This window comes from Xenopus tropicalis, chromosome 7 (assembly GCF_000004195.4).
Source record: "Xenopus tropicalis strain Nigerian chromosome 7, UCB_Xtro_10.0, whole genome shotgun sequence".
Taxonomy (NCBI): Eukaryota; Metazoa; Chordata; class Amphibia; order Anura; family Pipidae; genus Xenopus; species Xenopus tropicalis.
The window spans coordinates 17,705,240-17,722,730 of NC_030683.2; the positions used below are offsets into that span (position 1 = coordinate 17,705,240).

At 43.1% G+C, this 17,491-nt stretch overlaps 1 protein-coding gene across 1 annotated transcript; it reads left to right on the forward strand.

Moving 5' to 3' along the window:
* The first annotated feature begins 723 nt into the window (after positions 1–723).
* znf365 (zinc finger protein 365) lies at positions 724–16,713 on the forward strand. Its single transcript, XM_002939543.5, has 5 exons — positions 724–1,021; positions 3,476–4,224; positions 13,398–13,578; positions 15,025–15,062; positions 16,147–16,713. The coding sequence occupies exons 2-5, from the start codon at positions 3,503–3,505 to the stop codon at positions 16,397–16,399; spliced, it is 1,194 nt and encodes a 397-aa protein (XP_002939589.1). The 5' UTR covers positions 724–1,021; positions 3,476–3,502; the 3' UTR covers positions 16,400–16,713.
* Positions 16,714–17,491: the final 778 nt, after the last annotated feature.

Below are 17,491 nucleotides of genomic sequence, written 5' to 3' on the forward strand. Positions count from 1 at the left end.
CATTGCTGCATTCCTCCCCCATTTACCCAGTCAACACTCAACAGCACAACATCTAACAACCCCGACAGCCTTCATAACCTCTGGTGGGACAGTGCTAAATGGCTATAGGATTCAGCTGTGTATATCAACATGACCATATGCCTTTAAATAAATATTTGTCCTGTGATATAATCCAAAACTAATGATGAATGCAGCTTTCTAATATATGTTCGTTAAAGGTTTTGAACTTATTTGTAAATGCAATTGCTATTATACACAGTATCTGTCTGTCCTTTGCTGTTCTCTGCACTGCTGGCTCAGACTTATGAAACAGTGTAGCAGAAGTCAGCTGAAGAACAGACCTGACCTGGCTGTAGGAGAGCTGCCTTCTGCTACACGGTTTCCAGAGTCAGCACAAGGAGTGCAGAAAAAGGACAGACAGATACTGCTGCTGATAGCAATTGCAATAGGTAATGAATTTGTATTGGAAAGTTGCTTAGAATAGCATTTTGTTTTATAGGGCAAAATCGTATTTTTGGGTTTACATCCCCTTTATGGTTAGCTCAAATTCTGTTGGGAAAAAAAAAAAATCAAAACCCATATAAATGCTGTCTAGACGGAATTATAGCTTTATTTTCTTGTCCCCAGCCTTGGCCCTGTGGGATTTATGACACTGGTGAGTAGCAGCTGTGCTCATTAGAATGAATTAATGCGTTCTCTCATTATTGGGAGTCATTTAGACCCCATTCTTATTGTGGTTACAGATTTCAGCAGCTCACAAACTAATCTCCATTGCCTGCTGTGCTGGAAGGTGACATAATCCCCTCGCTAACAGGCTGGGAGACAGCACCGGCCAATCAGATGGCATCGCCCAGTGACCAATAAAGAGGCAGCTTACATCCCAGCTTGTGGCAAGCAAGTGGTTCTGGTACCCAGGCAGCAGAGCTCCAGCTCGGCTATGTGCGAGTGTCAGCCTGCGCCTGATTTACGGCTCTGCTGAAAAGGGATTTTTTTTTTCCCAGCAACATCAGCAACAAGTCAGGTAAGTCCTGCAGGGAGGGTGGTGTGGTGCTCCTACCATTTATCATCCTGCACTCAATACTCTGGCAAGAAATCACAGCTTTAACATTAAACCTACAAGGCAATCATTTCCCCTGTCAGTTTATCCCCCCTCCCCACACCAGCTAGGGATGGACTGCATCTCCCAGCATCCTCCAGCCTAGAATCAAGGGCTCAAGCATGCTGGGGGATGTAGTCAAGCAACAGTTGGGGTGGGGGGGTGACACAGATTGGGAATCACTGCTATCAAGCTTGGCCAGATGTCAGCCATGACACTTCCCCTCTGAAACATGCATGATTTATGTGCGTGAGCAGGGACTGTAGCTAATGGAGACTCACGCACTCCCAGATATTCCTTAGGCACCCCCAGTGCTGTTTCATATATTCATATTATATTTATTAAGCATTACATCTTGCATAATGGCACCATTGCAAAATGTTAGATCATGTGCTGAACCCCCCCAGCATCACAGGGTTCCTTTTAAGAAGATACATATTTCAATTGCAAATGTTCTATATTTAAATAAAGCCCATTGTCTATCTACAACTCCCAGCATCTCATCAAGGGGGTTATGCCGAGAGTTGCACTTAGGGCCCAAGTTAGCAATAGGCTCTGATGAAGTGCGTGTGTAAATATGTAGAGGAAGTTTGTTTTTATCCAGATTTAGGCAGTCATACCCGATTGTCTGTATTCATTCTTAGTTCTCCCTAAGTCCAGTCCACTCATCAGTATTTAGATTGTCAGCTTCAGGGAACAGTAACAACCTCAACTATTCTTGCTTGCTGTATTGTTGAATAGTATAGTTATAGAATAGTTGTGTATAATAGTACAGAAATAATATTGCTTTGCAGAATTCTGATGATGCTCCTAATGCTCTCTGATGCTGGCGATTGCTTCTGTAATGGGCGTTCATTAAGTGCATATATAGTTACATACCTGCTATCTACAGTAAATCATTCTTAATTACACTCATGAACAATGCCGGGCTATTGAACGTATTTGCAGAATGGCATTCCTTGGGATAGTGTCAGGCATTAAAAGGACATATTGACAGAAAATCATGTCCACATTATTCACAGGAAGCTGTTTCTTGGGAGGGGGGGGGGGACACTTTTTTTGTTTTTGAAAATGCAGTTAAGGTGGCCATACACGGGCCGATTGTAGCTGCTGATATCGGTCCCTTAGACCAATTCGGCAGCTTATTGCCCCGTGTAGGGGCAGTAAAGATATCTGGCCTGAAATTGGCCATATATCGATTGGGCAGGTTAAAAGATTTAGTCAAATCGGGGACCACATCGGCTGTGCCCATTGACGTTGTTATAATTCCATCGCTTGGCCCCAGGGCCAAATGATCGAATTAGCCTAAATTTGCCATAATTAAAAATGAAGGGATGGGGGAAGGGTTGTAGTTATTAGCCCACTGGTTACCTGGAACCATTGGGTGGTGGGCTCAGATAACTACTAAAATGGGACGACAATTAAAAAAAAAAATGCCGCTGTTATGCACCACCACACCCCTGATTCGCCCCAGCCAGTTCTCAATTATTTTAAACTCTTCCCATGATCCCCTCAGATTCCAACCACTTGCCACAAGTCCCACCTCTTTCCCGGCTCACAAATCCACCTTTTTGATCTTAGGGTCCCCCAATTGCAACAAGGTCCCGACTATGGCACCCCCTTGTTAAACTACATTGCTCACTGACGTTGGATAGACTGTACGTGAATATACATTTTAGAGCCTGTCTGTTCGAGACCTCCAGGTAACTGTCCTCTGATAAGAATCAGAATGATATTTCTGAATATTTTCTTAAACCAAATCATCCTCAAAAGATTTGACTGAACTCAAACCAAATCTGAGCCCTAAATTCATTATTACAAAACAAAAATGCATTAACTCTAAACAAAAAATAGTTTAATTCAGTTTCCAGAGCTCCAGGGTTGGGTTGGTTTGGTTGGACTGAAGGCTTAAGGTGCCCATACATCTTCAGATCCGCTCACTTGGCGATGTCACCAAGCGAGCCAATCTTCTCCCGATATCCCCACCTACGGGTGGACGATATCGAGAGAATCCAGGCTAATTCCAGGCCAAACGATCGAATTATAATAACGGGTATAGGCATAGTCGGTCCGGGGACCGCATGAACAAGCCGATGCGGTCCCAGATCAGACTAGATTTTTAAACCTGCCTGATTGATATCTTGCTGATTTCAGGCCAGATATCGGTTGGGCAGGCCCGTCGGTAGTGCCCATACACGGGCCAATTAGCTGCCAAATTGGTCTAAGGGACCCATATCGGCAGCTAGAATCGGCCCGTGTATGGGGACCTTTAGGATCCAGCCAAAGCTGAATCCTTCAATACGCTCAGCTATTTAGGCGAATCCTGACTTGGTGTATTCCTACTGACTATATGCTACCATATTTTCTTTTTTATGTCAGAAACAACATCTTTGGGCATTTGAGGTGATGCAACAGAAATCCTTTGAAGGAAGTAAACCTGCATGGCCAGACTCTGTGAGAAATGGCAACATATACAAGCCTTTCCGCTGCCCACAGTGTGGAGAAAATGCCCGTTTCAGAAGCTTGTCTTCCTTGAGGGCGCATCTAGACTTCATGCACAGCTATGAGGAAAGGTATTTTTGTGGGAAATCGGGCATTTTTTGTGCCCTAAATGATAACGACCTTAAAGCGTCCATAGGACCTCTGCAGGAGACGCAGATATATGCTACAGATAACGACTTAAAACCAAAAAGTAGCTCCCTGTCTTTTCATGACCTGACAAACGAGTGCCGAAAGATAAGCGTTCCCATGGAAGTGTCTGAAAGGCCTTCACCTCTCCCCAAAAACCCTTATCCACCTGACTCCCCAGGCCTTCATAATTCTCTCTCGGAGTTTCCTGCAAACAGGACTAAGCTGGAGCAGCGAGAGAAGGATATGCTCGACCAAATCGTAGAAACTGTGGATAAGACCATCGAGAAAAGAATTGAGAAACTTAACAAAGAACTTTGCCAAAAAACTTCAGAGCTGCTGGAAGTTCGGGCAGCTTTTCTGCAGCTCTCTCAGAAGAAACAGGAGGTCCAGCGGCGAGAGCGGGCACTCAGCCGGCAGGTTGACGTTGCGGTTGAGTTGATTGCAGTGCTCAGGCAGCGGCTGACTGAATCTGAGCAGGAACTTCAGAGGAAGGAGGAGTAAGTATAATAAACTGTGTATTGTTCATAAATCGGATTACTATTGTCTAAAAAGGAGTGTTCTTTTTCTCTTCCCTACACTCTCTTACCAAAGTTTTATTGTCAACCTAATTCCAATTACAGAAACCAGCAAGAGAATGTCTTTACAGCCAGGTGGTGTGTTCCAACCACGACCATGAAGGCATAGTCTAGGGTTGTCACCTTCTGGCAGCAGGGATGTTGGGGGCAGGGGTCCTGACATTAAAGGCTGGGCAATGACACAGAGACGGGCAATTGGCCAATCGCCACGCCAATTAAGGGGAGGCGTTTCCTAATTTGGAAAACCAGGCAGGCAGTTCTGACCTAAACAGCCTTCCGAAAACCAACTTTCTGGGTCAAAACCGGACAGGTGGCAACCCTAGCATGGTCAGTGTTGGCAAACATACTTTATTTGCTTGGAGGGGATTATAGGCAGATAGGGGAAGTCCTTTTGTCCTATAAAAACGATCAGTGCACCAGAGGCCCCCCTTTAGATTAGAGGAAGAGAGCTTCCAATTGAAGCAGCATAAGTGGTTTTTCACGGCAGTGAAGTTGGGGAATGGCCTTCCTAGTGATGTTGTAATGGCAGATTCTGTTAATGTCTTTAAGAGGGGCCTGGATGAGTTCTTGAACAAGCATAGTATCCAAGGCTATTGTGGTACTAAAACCTACCTAAATGGTTTATGTATGTGAGTGTATAGATAGGTCAGTATGGGTCTGTATGTGAGTGTATAGATAAGTCAGTGTGGGTCTGTATGTGAGTGGATAGATAGGTCAGTATGGGTCTGTATGTGAGTGGATAGATAGGTCAGTGTGGGTCTGTATGTGAGTGGATAGATAGGTCAGTATGGGTCTGTATGTGAGTGTATAGATGGGTCTGTATGTGAGCGTATAGATAGGTCAGTATGGGTCTGTATGTGAGTGTATAGATAGGTCAGTGTGGGTCTGTATGTGAGTGTATAGATAGGTCAGTATGGGTCTGTATGTGAGGGGATAGATAGGTCAGTGTGGGTCTGTATGTGAGTGGATAGATAGGTCAGTATGGGTCTGTATGTGAGTGTATAGATAGGTCAGTATGGGTCTGTATGTGAGTGGATAGATAGGTCAGTGTGGGTCTGTATATGAGTGGATAGATAGGTCAGTATGGGTCTGTATGTGAGTGGATAGGTCAGTGTGGGTCTGTATGTGAGTGGATAGATAGGTCAGTGTGGGTCTGTATGTGAGGGGATAGATAGGTCAGTGTGGGTCTGTATGTGAGTGGATAGATAGGTCAGTATGGGTCTGTATGTGAGTGTATAGATAGGTCAGTATGGGTCTGTATGTGAGTGTATAGATAGGTCAGTATGTGAGTGTATAGATAGGTCAGTGTGGGTCTGTATGTGAGTGGATAGATAGGTCAGTGTGGGTCTGTATGTGAGGGGATAGATAGGTCAGTGTGGGTCTGTATGTGAGTGGATAGATAGGTCAGTATGGGTCTGTATGTGAGTGTATAGATAGGTCAGTATGGGTCTGTATGTGAGTGTATAGATAGGTCAGTATGTGAGTGTATAGATAGGTCAGTATGGGTCTGTATGTGAGTGGATAGATAGGTCAGTGTGGGTCTGTATGTGAGTGTATAGATAGGTCAGTGTGGGTCTGTATGTGAGTGTATAGCTTCCTGTCTGTAAACTGTGGACACGTTGTTACAATTTGTAACATCAATATTTTAGTCCCTCCTCCCCTGCCAGGATTTCAAATGATGCAGAAGGAGAAGAACTGTTTTGCAGCTGGAATTCAGCATACAAAAATTGTATTTATTCATACTTTCATTACAGATTACAGTGATAGGTATATTAGTAGTTTTTGTGTTTTGAGGGGCTTTTTAAAAAAATTTGGTTCGGAAGCTGGACTTCCCCTTTAAAACATTAAATAAACCCAATAGGACTGTTCTGCCCCCAATAAGGAGTAATTATATCTTAGTTGGGATCAAGTACAGGTACTGTTTTATTATTACAGAGAAAAGGGAATCATTTAACCATGAAATAAACCCAATAGGGCTGTTCTGCCCCCAATAAGGGGTAATTATATCTTAGTTGGGATCAAGTACAGGTACTGTTTTATTATTACAGAGAAAAGGGAATCATTTAACCATTAAATAAACCCAATAGGGCTGTTCTGCCCCCAATAAGGGGTAATTATATCTTAGTTGGGATCAAGTACAGGTACTGTTTTATTATTACAGAGAAAAGGGAATCATTTAACCATGAAATAAACCCAATAGGGCTGTTCTGCCCCAATAAGGGGTAATTATATCTTAGTTGGGATCAAGTACAGGTACTGTTTTATTATTACAGAGAAAAGGGAATCATTTAACCATTAAATAAACCCAATAGGGCTGTTCTGCCCCCAATAAGGGGTAATTATATCTTAGTTGGGATCAAGTACAGGTACTGTTTTATTATTACAGAGAGAGAACGTAAAATAAATTTAATTCAGAGCATTCTGGATAAAGGGTTTCTGGTTAACGGTTCCCATACCTGTATTAGCATTGCTTGAGAAATACATTTCCCTACCTGCCATGTTGAAAACATTTGTACCGTGCGATGTTACAATAAATGTGAGTCAGAGCTGAGAGAGAAGTAAAAGTTCCAGTGAACCAGAAACCCAGTTCTAATCGTTGGAAGCGTTTCTTTTTAATCATTTAATCTTTGCAGGATTTGTGCCAAGAAATGATTATTAGCAATGTTTAAAGTTTAATTGTCGCTTCAACTTAATAGTATCTGCAACATATGCTTCCCCATTTGTTTTCTATTGCTGTAGGAGGCGTGAGTGTCAGTTACAGTCAGATATAGCAGGGAAGCCAGGGGTTGTAGCGATTTGATACTGTCTATTAATAAAATGTAGAGGAGGGGAGGTTTTTGGATTGTTCCAAGTTCCTTCCCTTCTCCCTGGTGCAAGTACAGGTATGGGATCCCTTATCCGCAAACCCGTTATCCAGAAAGCTCCAAATTACGGAAAGCCTGTCCCCCATAGACTCAATTTTAATCAAATAATTCAGAATTTTAAAACTGATTTGCTTTTTCTCTGTAGTAATAAAACAGTACCTGTACTTGATCCCAACTAAGATATAATTACCCCTTATTGGGGGCAGAACACTCCTGTTGGGTTTATTTCATGGTTAAATGATTCCCTTTTCTCTGTAATAATAAAACAGTACCTGTACTTGATCCCAACTAAGATATAATTACCCCTTATTGGGGGTAGAACAGCCCTATTGGGTTTATTTCATGGTTAAATGATTCCCTTTTCTCTGTAATAAAACAGTACCTGTACTTGATCCCAACTAAGATATAATTACCCCTTATTGGGGGCAGAACAGCCCTATTGGGTTTAATTAATGTTTTATACATTTTTTAGTAGACATAAGGTATGGCGATCCAAATTACGGAAAGACCCCTTATTCAGAATACCCTTGGTCCCGAGCATTCTGAATAATGGGTCCTATACCTGTACATAAGACTATGGAAAATGTTTACTACAAATTTGTGGGTTTTCTTGGAAATCAAGCAGTTCTCCTGGAAGGGGCAGCGCACAGTTTGGTAATTCCTTTAGACAAGTTTTATCCAACTGTTTTCTCTGCAGTAGGCCAATTATCACCACTATATGTTCAGGGGACAAATTATAATAAAACAGTGCTCTCAATCCAAAGAGACCAGTGAAGGTCTGGGGAGGAAAAAAAAATCTCTTGGAGGTCTACATTTGGACCTAAGGTGGGCAATAAAGGGAAAGTTGTGCTCAACCACTGAATTTTAAACCTTAGGCGGGGGTGCAATGAAGTTGTGCCCACAAAATACATATAGACAACAACAAAAGCCCCTCTGCACTCACTCATTATCAATATATATAGGACATTAAGCAGTGGCCAGCTCCATGTTGTAGCTCCCACCCTTCCCAGCTACAGTCAGGTGATCCCAGGGGAGCCAATAAAAGGGCAACCATTAACCTTGAAAGGAAGTTAGTTGCAGGTAAAACTCAGTCCCTATGCTAAATGTATATTGAAGAAGTAGAATTCTTAATGAATCGCATAAGTGAGTGTAGGACAGGCCAGAAGGGATGACTTTGACGTAGTTGGCAGCTTGAAGTATATTGCAATATATGGACAAACAATCCCTGTTTTGCTTAAAGGGGAGGGCATTGCTTGGTAGCTTAATGCACAGAATGGCTTAATGTCCTATATATATTGATAATGGGTGAGTGCAGAGGATCTCTTGTTGTTGTCTAAGGTGGGCAATATCAGAGTAATCTAATAGCTCGGCACCTGTGGAAGATCGATCGAAATTACAACGGCAGGGATAGGACCCACATCAATATGCTGAAGTGGTCCCCAGTCTGATGGGAAAATCGAACCTGACCAGTCGATATCTGGCCAGATATCAGTCAGGTAGGCCCAGCAGGCATCCCCATACATGGGCAGATAAGCTGCCAAATCGGTCTGAAGGACCCAGATGTATGTATGGCCACCCTCACCCCTGGCACCATGGCTTGCTGCCAGTATCAGTTTGAATGTATATATACAGGATAGAGAAGTCATTTGCACTGCTCCTCTAATATCACCCAATGGTTACAAAAATTCAGTTTACACACTCAAGTTCAATTTACACATTCAGTTCAATTTTTTTAGAGAAATGTTTGTATAAGGGATCTTATGTTGGATTTTTCCAGTTCTTTGTTGAAACTACAACTCAACAGGCAGTTAGAGGCGTGCTGGGGTTTGTAGGTTCTCCAACAGCATTAGGCTGATGGTAGGATATTTTCCCAAGTTCGAGGCTACAGCCATCATGCATTTGGCTGACTAAGAATTGGCAGTTCATTGGACAAGCCCACCATTTGATCCAGTTGCATCCCTGCTCCTACCAATGTGGATACCTAATTGGCCAAGTAACCAATTGCTAAATGACTTGGCCAAACAGATTACTGTAGCAGGGTCATGGAGGTTGATATAATATTATCACATGAGATAATAAAGACAAGTTAGCAGCTATTCCTCCCTGTGCCCTCCCTACAGACCAAATTTGCTGAGTGTGATTTGGAAGAGCAGCATTCCTGATCCATAAGAGGATTCTAGGGAATCTGGGAAGGTATGGATTAGTCACATCCGATTAAATATAGACATTACTGTGCAAATAGCAGCTTATGACCCTGGCAAGCACAGGTTACACAGGGACTGATTTGCTGAGCATATTGGGAGCTGTAGTTTGCAACAAGAATGTGGTATTTTAAGTACAATGTAACCTCAATTTTACATACCCTTGCAATGCATAATGCATTTCCTTGATTTTACATTTTCCCAGAATTTACACTTTTTTTTTTCTGGTCCTCTTATAAGCATAAAATGGGGGTTCTACTGTAGTCAGAGAGTCATGTATAGTTAATTGTACAATGTACAGGTTTGTGATTTATTATCCAGAATACTTTGGACCTGAGGTTTTTTGGATAAGGGAACTTTTCCCATCCAACTTTCTCCACTAAAAATAATTTAGGCATTAATTAAACCCAATAGAATTGTTTTGCCTCCAGTAAGGATTCATTATTAGTTGCCGTATAAGCTACTGTTTTTCTTATTACAGAGAAAAAGGAAATCATTTTTAAAAATGTAAATTATTTGCATATAATGGAGTCTATGGGAGATTTTTTGTAATTCGGCGCTTTCTGGAATGGTTTTCCGGATAACGGATCCCATACCCGTACAGTTTAATATTTAGACTTATGTGACTGGCCAAACATGGGCCAATAATAGCAGCCCTCTCGATCCCTCCAGACCGAAAAGCAGTCAGTAGTAGAGGTCATTGTATAGAGACTTCTACCACCTGCCCGGAAAATATGTTGGGTATCCATTGAGCAGGTTAGAAATCTGATTGGTCAAGGACTACATTGGTACATAATGCAGTTCTTTACCAAACCAGTGCATTGGCTGGGAGATACTTTTATTATTATTTTATTTCAACCTTGATTTGGCTGGGTGAGTCAGTGCTGTAGACCAGTCTTGCAGACACTCATAAAAATGTTTTATTATATTGTGAGAGGTGTATACACAGTGGCATTGTGCTTTGTTAGCCAATACCAGTAAGTTTGTACATAAGAAATATGCACGCGCTATCAAATCCGTTTCCTTGTAGTTCTATTACAGTTGCATTAAAGGGGAACTCTGCCCAAACATAACTTTGAAATGTAAACATAATTTCAAGCAACTATGCAATATAGTGTACATCAATTAATAATATGTAGCCTTAATATTTTAATAGAGGTGGATTTTTTTTAATGTAATAATATGGGTTGGAACAGTTCCCTAAGCCCCACCCCCTGTTCCCCTGCTGATCTGGCTGGCTACTTTGAGACTCAAATAAAATGTAACAGTAGTCCCCTGTCCTCAGCCTGCCTTCAGCCTGCATCCTCCCAATGCCACAATTCCCTGCACACGTGATGTCAATAAGGAAAGGAATATCACAGTGCAGTGCATTGTGGGTTATGTATGTATGTATGTATAACTTTATTTATAAAGCGCTACATATGTACGCAGCGCTGTACAGTAGAATACATTTATATAAACAGGGGTATTACAATAGATAAATACAAAGTATTACAATAAGCACAAATAAATACAAGATACAGTTGCAATAAGTTAAGAGTCAAAGACACAAGAGGATGGAGGTCCCTGCCCCGTAGAGCTTAGTTCCTGCATGCTGTCTGTAAGCTGTGGAGAAGTTGTTACAATTTGTAACATCAGTGTTTTAGTCCCTCCTCCCCTGCCAGGATTTCAAATGATGCAGAAAGAGAAGAACTGTTTTGCAGCTGGATTTCTGCTTATAAAAATAGTATTTGTTCATACTTTTTCAAAGAACAGCTTTCAATGATAGGTATATTATGGGTTTTTGTGTTGTTTGGGGGCTCTTTCTTCATCCAAAGTTGTAGAAAATTAGAAGCACTCTGGAAATGAAGCAGGCATCAGCAATGAAATGTTCCATAACTCACAAGCAGCATGTTTGGCAGTGCCTTAGAGAATTACTAAGACAAGCGTAAGTGTGAGAGCATGGAAAAAGCCTCCATTCCCATAGGGACCAGGCTCCTATTGGCAGCGCCGAGCAGTGTTTGGTAATGGCAATAAGGCTCAGAGAAAACAAATACAAACAGATTCAGCTTATAGTGTCTCCTGAGTCACCAATGCCCCACCTTTTCTCATGAAGGCTTCTACAGGTATAGCATCCATTATCTGGAAACCCTTTATCTAGAAAACTCTGTATTACAGGAAGGCCATCTCCCATAGACTCCATTATAATCAAATAATTCATTTTTCTTTGTAGAAATAAAACAGCACCTTGTACATGATCCCAACTAAGCTAGCGGAAAAAAACAAAAAGAGGACAATCATTCAAATAATGTTATATTTTCCTCTTTCCATAAGACAAATAACTAGAGGTATAGTAGCCCAAAATTAATGAGTAATATATATAATGAATCTAATCACTTGTAAAAGTTTATACAAAAAAAACCTGTAAGATACCATAAAAACATGAGATATTTAGGGCCTTTCTTTAGTTTCCTATAAATATAAGGCTTATAATAATAAACATAGAATTAATTTACAGTAATGTTAGCATCTCTCAGACATTGCTCAGCAAGAATACCCCCTCACAAGGCATTATTTTCCTATGCTATTGGGAGGTAAAGCTGCTTCTGATATACCCGCAGTAATATGCAGCTAAATCCACTGTAGGGTTGCCACCTGTCCGGTTTTGACCCGGACATCCCGGTTTTCGGAAGGACCGTCCAGGTCAAAACCGCCGGCCTGGTTTTCAAATCAGGACTCACTGATATTGACGTGGCAATCGCAATAGCCGTGCCATAGCCCCGCCCAGTGATGTCACTGCCCCACCCATTTTGCCCTGTGACGTCACAGCACCACCTCTTTCCCGCCCCCCCTCCCCCAGTGACGTCACCGCCCAAAAAAAGCCAGCAGAGATGGCAACCCTAATCCACTTTATCATTAAATGCACTCTTCCTACTCCCATGTAGTTGCGCTCTCCGCTTCTCAGTCCTGCCTGCCTTGCATTCCAAATTGGGCACTGTGGCGCCTATTGACGCAGGGGAACCCTGGAGCTACTGCCACCCCCTGAGCAGGCAGTAACTCCAGCATTCCCTCAGCACCCTGTGTCAATAGGCGCCGCACACTCACACCTAAAGATTCAGACACCGTTTGCAAGCCAAACACCGGAAAATACAGACTTTGGTAAATCACAGCTCAATTGCATCAATAGAATCGTCTCTTTGCATCCGCAATGATGTTAAAATTCTGGGGGGGAAACTGCATTGTGGGAAAAAAACATGGCGACTGTGCTCAAAATGGCACTTCAGAGTAAGTGAAGGCACCCTAAAGACTTATAGGTACCAGGGTAAGTCATTTGTTCTGTTGGAGGGAGTCAGAGATGACTTTTAATGCCTGACTGTCTTTGGAACTGTTATATATATATATATATATATATATATATATATAGTTTATTTTTTACACAGACATTGATTCCCCAGACTGTCAGGAAACCATATCTGTTTCTGTATGTCAGGGTTAGGGTTGCCACTTGTTGCTGGGGCAAAAACCTGGACAAAAGCATGGGATGATGAACTTAGGGAGTGGTGTGGTGATGTTGGGGACGGGTCAGGGTGTCACCAAGTGGTTTTATGGGGCGGGGCTATGACATCAGGCAGCTGTGATCAGGATGTTGTGATCCGAACAGGCCTGCCTGGCGACAAGTAGGGTTGCCACCTGTCCCATATTAGAAAAACCAGGCAGGACTCACTGAGATTGACACGGTGATCGGGCAATCATTGATCACAGCATCATAGCCCCATCCAGTGACGTCACAGCCTGCCTCTTCCCTACCCACATAAAGTCACTGCCCCCTGCCCGGCGACAAACGCCGGCAACCCTAGTTGCAACCCTAATTAGGGCCCATTTCCCCACTCTCATTAGGCTCAGAGTCATTTATCCTCTCCCTCACCTTGATGGATTCTGGGCCTTAAATTCTCCCTGATTTCCTTGGTGGCCGCTGCTCTTAAACTCTGTGTGTTTATATATGAATATATATATGTATTTATCTCTCAGATACTGTTTTATAATTTTGCAGGCAAGTTGTTTCAATCAACCACTTTCTGGAGGCGGCAGCTGAAAAGGAGTTTTACGGTAAAAGGCGGCTACAGCATTTCATCGAGAATCTCCTACAGCGAGTGGAACTTGCCGAAAAACAGCTGGAATATTATCAGAGTCGTCAGATCAAGAACAGCCAAGCAAGCGTTGGTGATGCAATAGTGAGAGAATACTTACTTACTCTTTACTTACCCTTTACTTACTCTTTACTTAATCATTTTGCAAAAGTGCTCAGAGTATCACAGACAGTTACATCCCCTATAGCAGGGGTGGGCAAACTTTTTGGCTCGGGGGCCACATTGACTAACAGACGGGCCGGACCGGGCCGGGACAGCGTTACGCCCGGGGCTGCCATCAGAAATCATGGGGCCTCTCAGCTCCCCCCCATCATCCCCCAGCTCCACTTTCCAGCATCCTGCAGCTCCACTACCCAGCATCTTTAAGTTCCCCACCCAAGTATCCTGCAGTTCCCCACCCCAGCATCCTGCAGTTCCCCACCCCAGCATCCTGCAGCTCCACTCCCCAGCATCCTGCATCTCCACCCCCAGCATCTTCCAACTTCTCCTCAAAATCCTCCCACCAGCTCCCCCCAGCATCCTCCATGACCTGCGGCTCCCTCCTCCAGCGACCCGCTGCTTCCTCCGTCCTTCTGTTCCCCGGCTCCCCAGTGCATTCTTTTATATAGTTGCGCCCCGTGCGTAATGACGTTGTGCGCACACACGGGGCGCAACCAATCAGGGCCCGTCATTCATTTAAGGGGGCCGGAGACGGCGGGCCGGATTGAAAGGGCTAACAGGCCGGATGTGGCCCGCGGGCCGTAGTTTGCCCACCCCTGCCCTATAGCTACAGTATATCTGAGATCATTAGCACTAAAGGTGGCCATAAGAGTCACAACCTTGCCAAACGAGCAAATCTTTCCCCCAATTATACTAATGTGATTGTTTGGCCCTAGGGCTGAACGATTGCATTATTATGAAGGGGATACAAAAAGTTGGTGCTCATTAAGGCATTACTCAATCCACAGGAAAATAATGCCTGCCCGATCGACATCGGGCCAGATATCGGTCGGGAAGGCCTGTCGGAGGGCCTCATACAAGTGAGGATAAGCTGCAAAATCGATCTGAAGGACCCGAATCAGCATCTTAAATCTGCCCGCATATGGCCACCTTATCATGTTACAGTAAGGTTAAGCAACTTAAGGTCCTTGAGCCCTGGATTTGTATGGCCCCAGCCGACTCAGTTGCTTAATACACCTATCTATAAGAAATCTATATTTTAGTATAGAACAAGCTGTCAAATAATCAGCCCTCTGTGTGGAAACATTTGCCTTGAAATGGGATGCATCAAGTCTGCCAGGAATAAATGACAGGTACCCAGAAGCGCAGTGTAACTGCTCAAAGAATTTAGATCAACAATTCATACTTCTATATAAGCACTCCCTAATGTGAATAGATCCCAAATATAATTACGAGTTTTCCGACTAGAAGGGACTGAAAAGAGGATCCGTGCAATACTAGTAAGCACTAACCTAATTTCATGTTTCTCTTACTATGCTTCAGGTACTGCTAGAAGGGAATCCATGTTAGTAATGTTTCCTTTCTTTTTAGGTTGGGCCAGTTCCAGCTAACAAGAAAAGCAAGTGCCAGTATGTACCATATCCATTTGTTTTGCTTATAACATTTGTTATACCCTATGCACATACACTTTGGCCAAAAGTATGTGGACATAATTGGAATTGGCCATTTAAACCACACTCATCATTGCTGACACAATCTTAAACTTACGTTCTTGACAACTCCGGGCTTTTTAATTTGTAGCAAGATTTTGTGGAAAACTCTTTCCTGTAATAATAACAATAATTATCTCATGCACAAAACAAGGTCTATATAGAATGAGTTTGCTGAGATGGAAGTGAAGGAATGTGATTGGCCTGCACAGAGCCATCCAACTGAACCCTTATAAGGTGTATTGGAGCACCCACTGCAGTCATTACTGCCCAACCTCAGTGCCCACCCTCAGTAATGCTCTTGTGGCTCAATGGAAGCAAATCCCACCAATAATGTTCCGACATCTAATGGGAACCTTCCCAGATGAGCAAAAACTGTTATAGCAGCAAAGGGAGAAGGAACGTCATATTATTCCCCTTGGTTTGGGAATATGATGCTGGGCAGGAAGGGTCCACATGGTTTTGGCCATATCATGTATTCAAGGCTTAGATTAATGATCAAATCACTCTGGAAGAATTGAGACTCATGTAGACTAGTTGTGAGATGAGCATATTCATCTGATACAATCTTACTGACATTTTACCTCTTTATAAAGCACTGTATAAATGCATGTAAAGGGTAATAAAGGATAAGATACTTGATTATATTGGAAATCACAATATTATGCATTTGTGCCAGCATGGTTTTACCCATAATAGATCTTCCAGACTAATGATTTGCCTTTTATGAGGAGGTGAGCAGGAACCTTGGTTCTGGGATGACAGTGGATGTGATCTACTTGCTAAAGCATATGATATAGTACCACACAAAAGGTTATTGGTTAAATTGGTAGGTCTGTATGTGAACTGGGCTAAATTTGGAGGGGTTGAACTTTATGGACTTTGGACCTTTTTAAACCCAATGTAACTGTGTAACATATCTATCTAACCACACCTGGAAAAAGTGCTGTGTCCTGTATGGCCGACTCCTCACTTGTTTCCTTATATTCTTTATTTCTGTTAGAAACCGTGGCAGTCACCACCCCGTAAATGTTGTTCCTGATGCCAAAGCTCCATCTGCACAGAAAGGTCGATCCTATATAAATCGAGTGGGGATCCAACCCATGAAATTGCTACACGAGTCTTCCGACTATCCGAGGGACCTCTGGAAGCCACAGAAGAAAGGTGATCCTTTGGTGTCCGCCAGAAAACTTCACAGCAAGTCCAAACTGGGGAAGAAATCGGGCCCGTGCAGTAGTGTTTACAAGCAATATTAAATCTTACAGATATATTTTACACTTTCATAAAGCCAGAAAAGCATCGCTTTAAGGGCCATTTAACAAGATTGTTTTAGCTGGCATATGATGTCCATGGCATGTTGCTGTGTCTGTATGCAGGATGATTGGATATCACTTGGAGTTCCCAATTGTATCACTAGGTATAAACTAAATTCGTACGAGATTTAGTTGCCTGTGTGATGCTTCATTTTCATGTGCATCACATGAGTAGGCAAGCACTATGTACAGTAGGAAATGGCCCTAAGTTTCCTTAACAAGATGCTATTGATTTGTATAAAGTTGTAATGATATGAGAATTGTACAGGTATGAACAACTATTTGTGATCATCCCACAGCTGTCTCTGGGGTGGGGTTTGTCTGCCAGGGCTCTGAACACATTTAGGCAAGGAGTCCAACTGAGAAACAGTTTTAAGCAGGGTGGAAAACTGTACCAAATATGTATATTTTAGATTTGTATGCAACACCTTTATTGTAACATCTGTAGGCTTTTTTGAAGGCTCTACTGCTAGCATAAGGTGAGATGGTGCCTATAGTAGCAGTGGGGGGATAATAGCCTCTGGGAAGGGACTGGGGCTGTGGGATAGCAGGGAGAGATGGTGCCTATAGTAGCAGTGGGGGGATAATAGCCTCTGGGAAGGGACTGGGGCTGTGGGATAGCAGGTATAGTAGGGAGAGATGGTGCCTATAGTAGCAGTGGGGGGATAATAGCCTCTGGGAAGGGACTGGGGCTGTGGGATAGCAGGTATAGTAGGGATAGATGGTGCCTATAGTAGCAGTGGGGGGATAATAGCCTCTGGGAAGGGACTGGGGCTGTGGGATAGCAGGTATAGTAGGGAGAGATGGTGCCTATAGTAGCAGTGGGGGGATAATAGCCTCTGGGAAGGGACTGGGGCTGTGGGATAGCAGGTATAGTAGGGAGAGATGGTGCCTATAGTAGCAGTGGGGGGATAATAGCCTCTGGGAAGGGACTGGGGCTGTGGGATAGCAGGTATAGTAGGGAGAGATGGTGCCTATAGTAGCAGTGGGGGGATAATAGCCTCTGGGAAGGGACTGGGGCTGTGGGAATAAGAA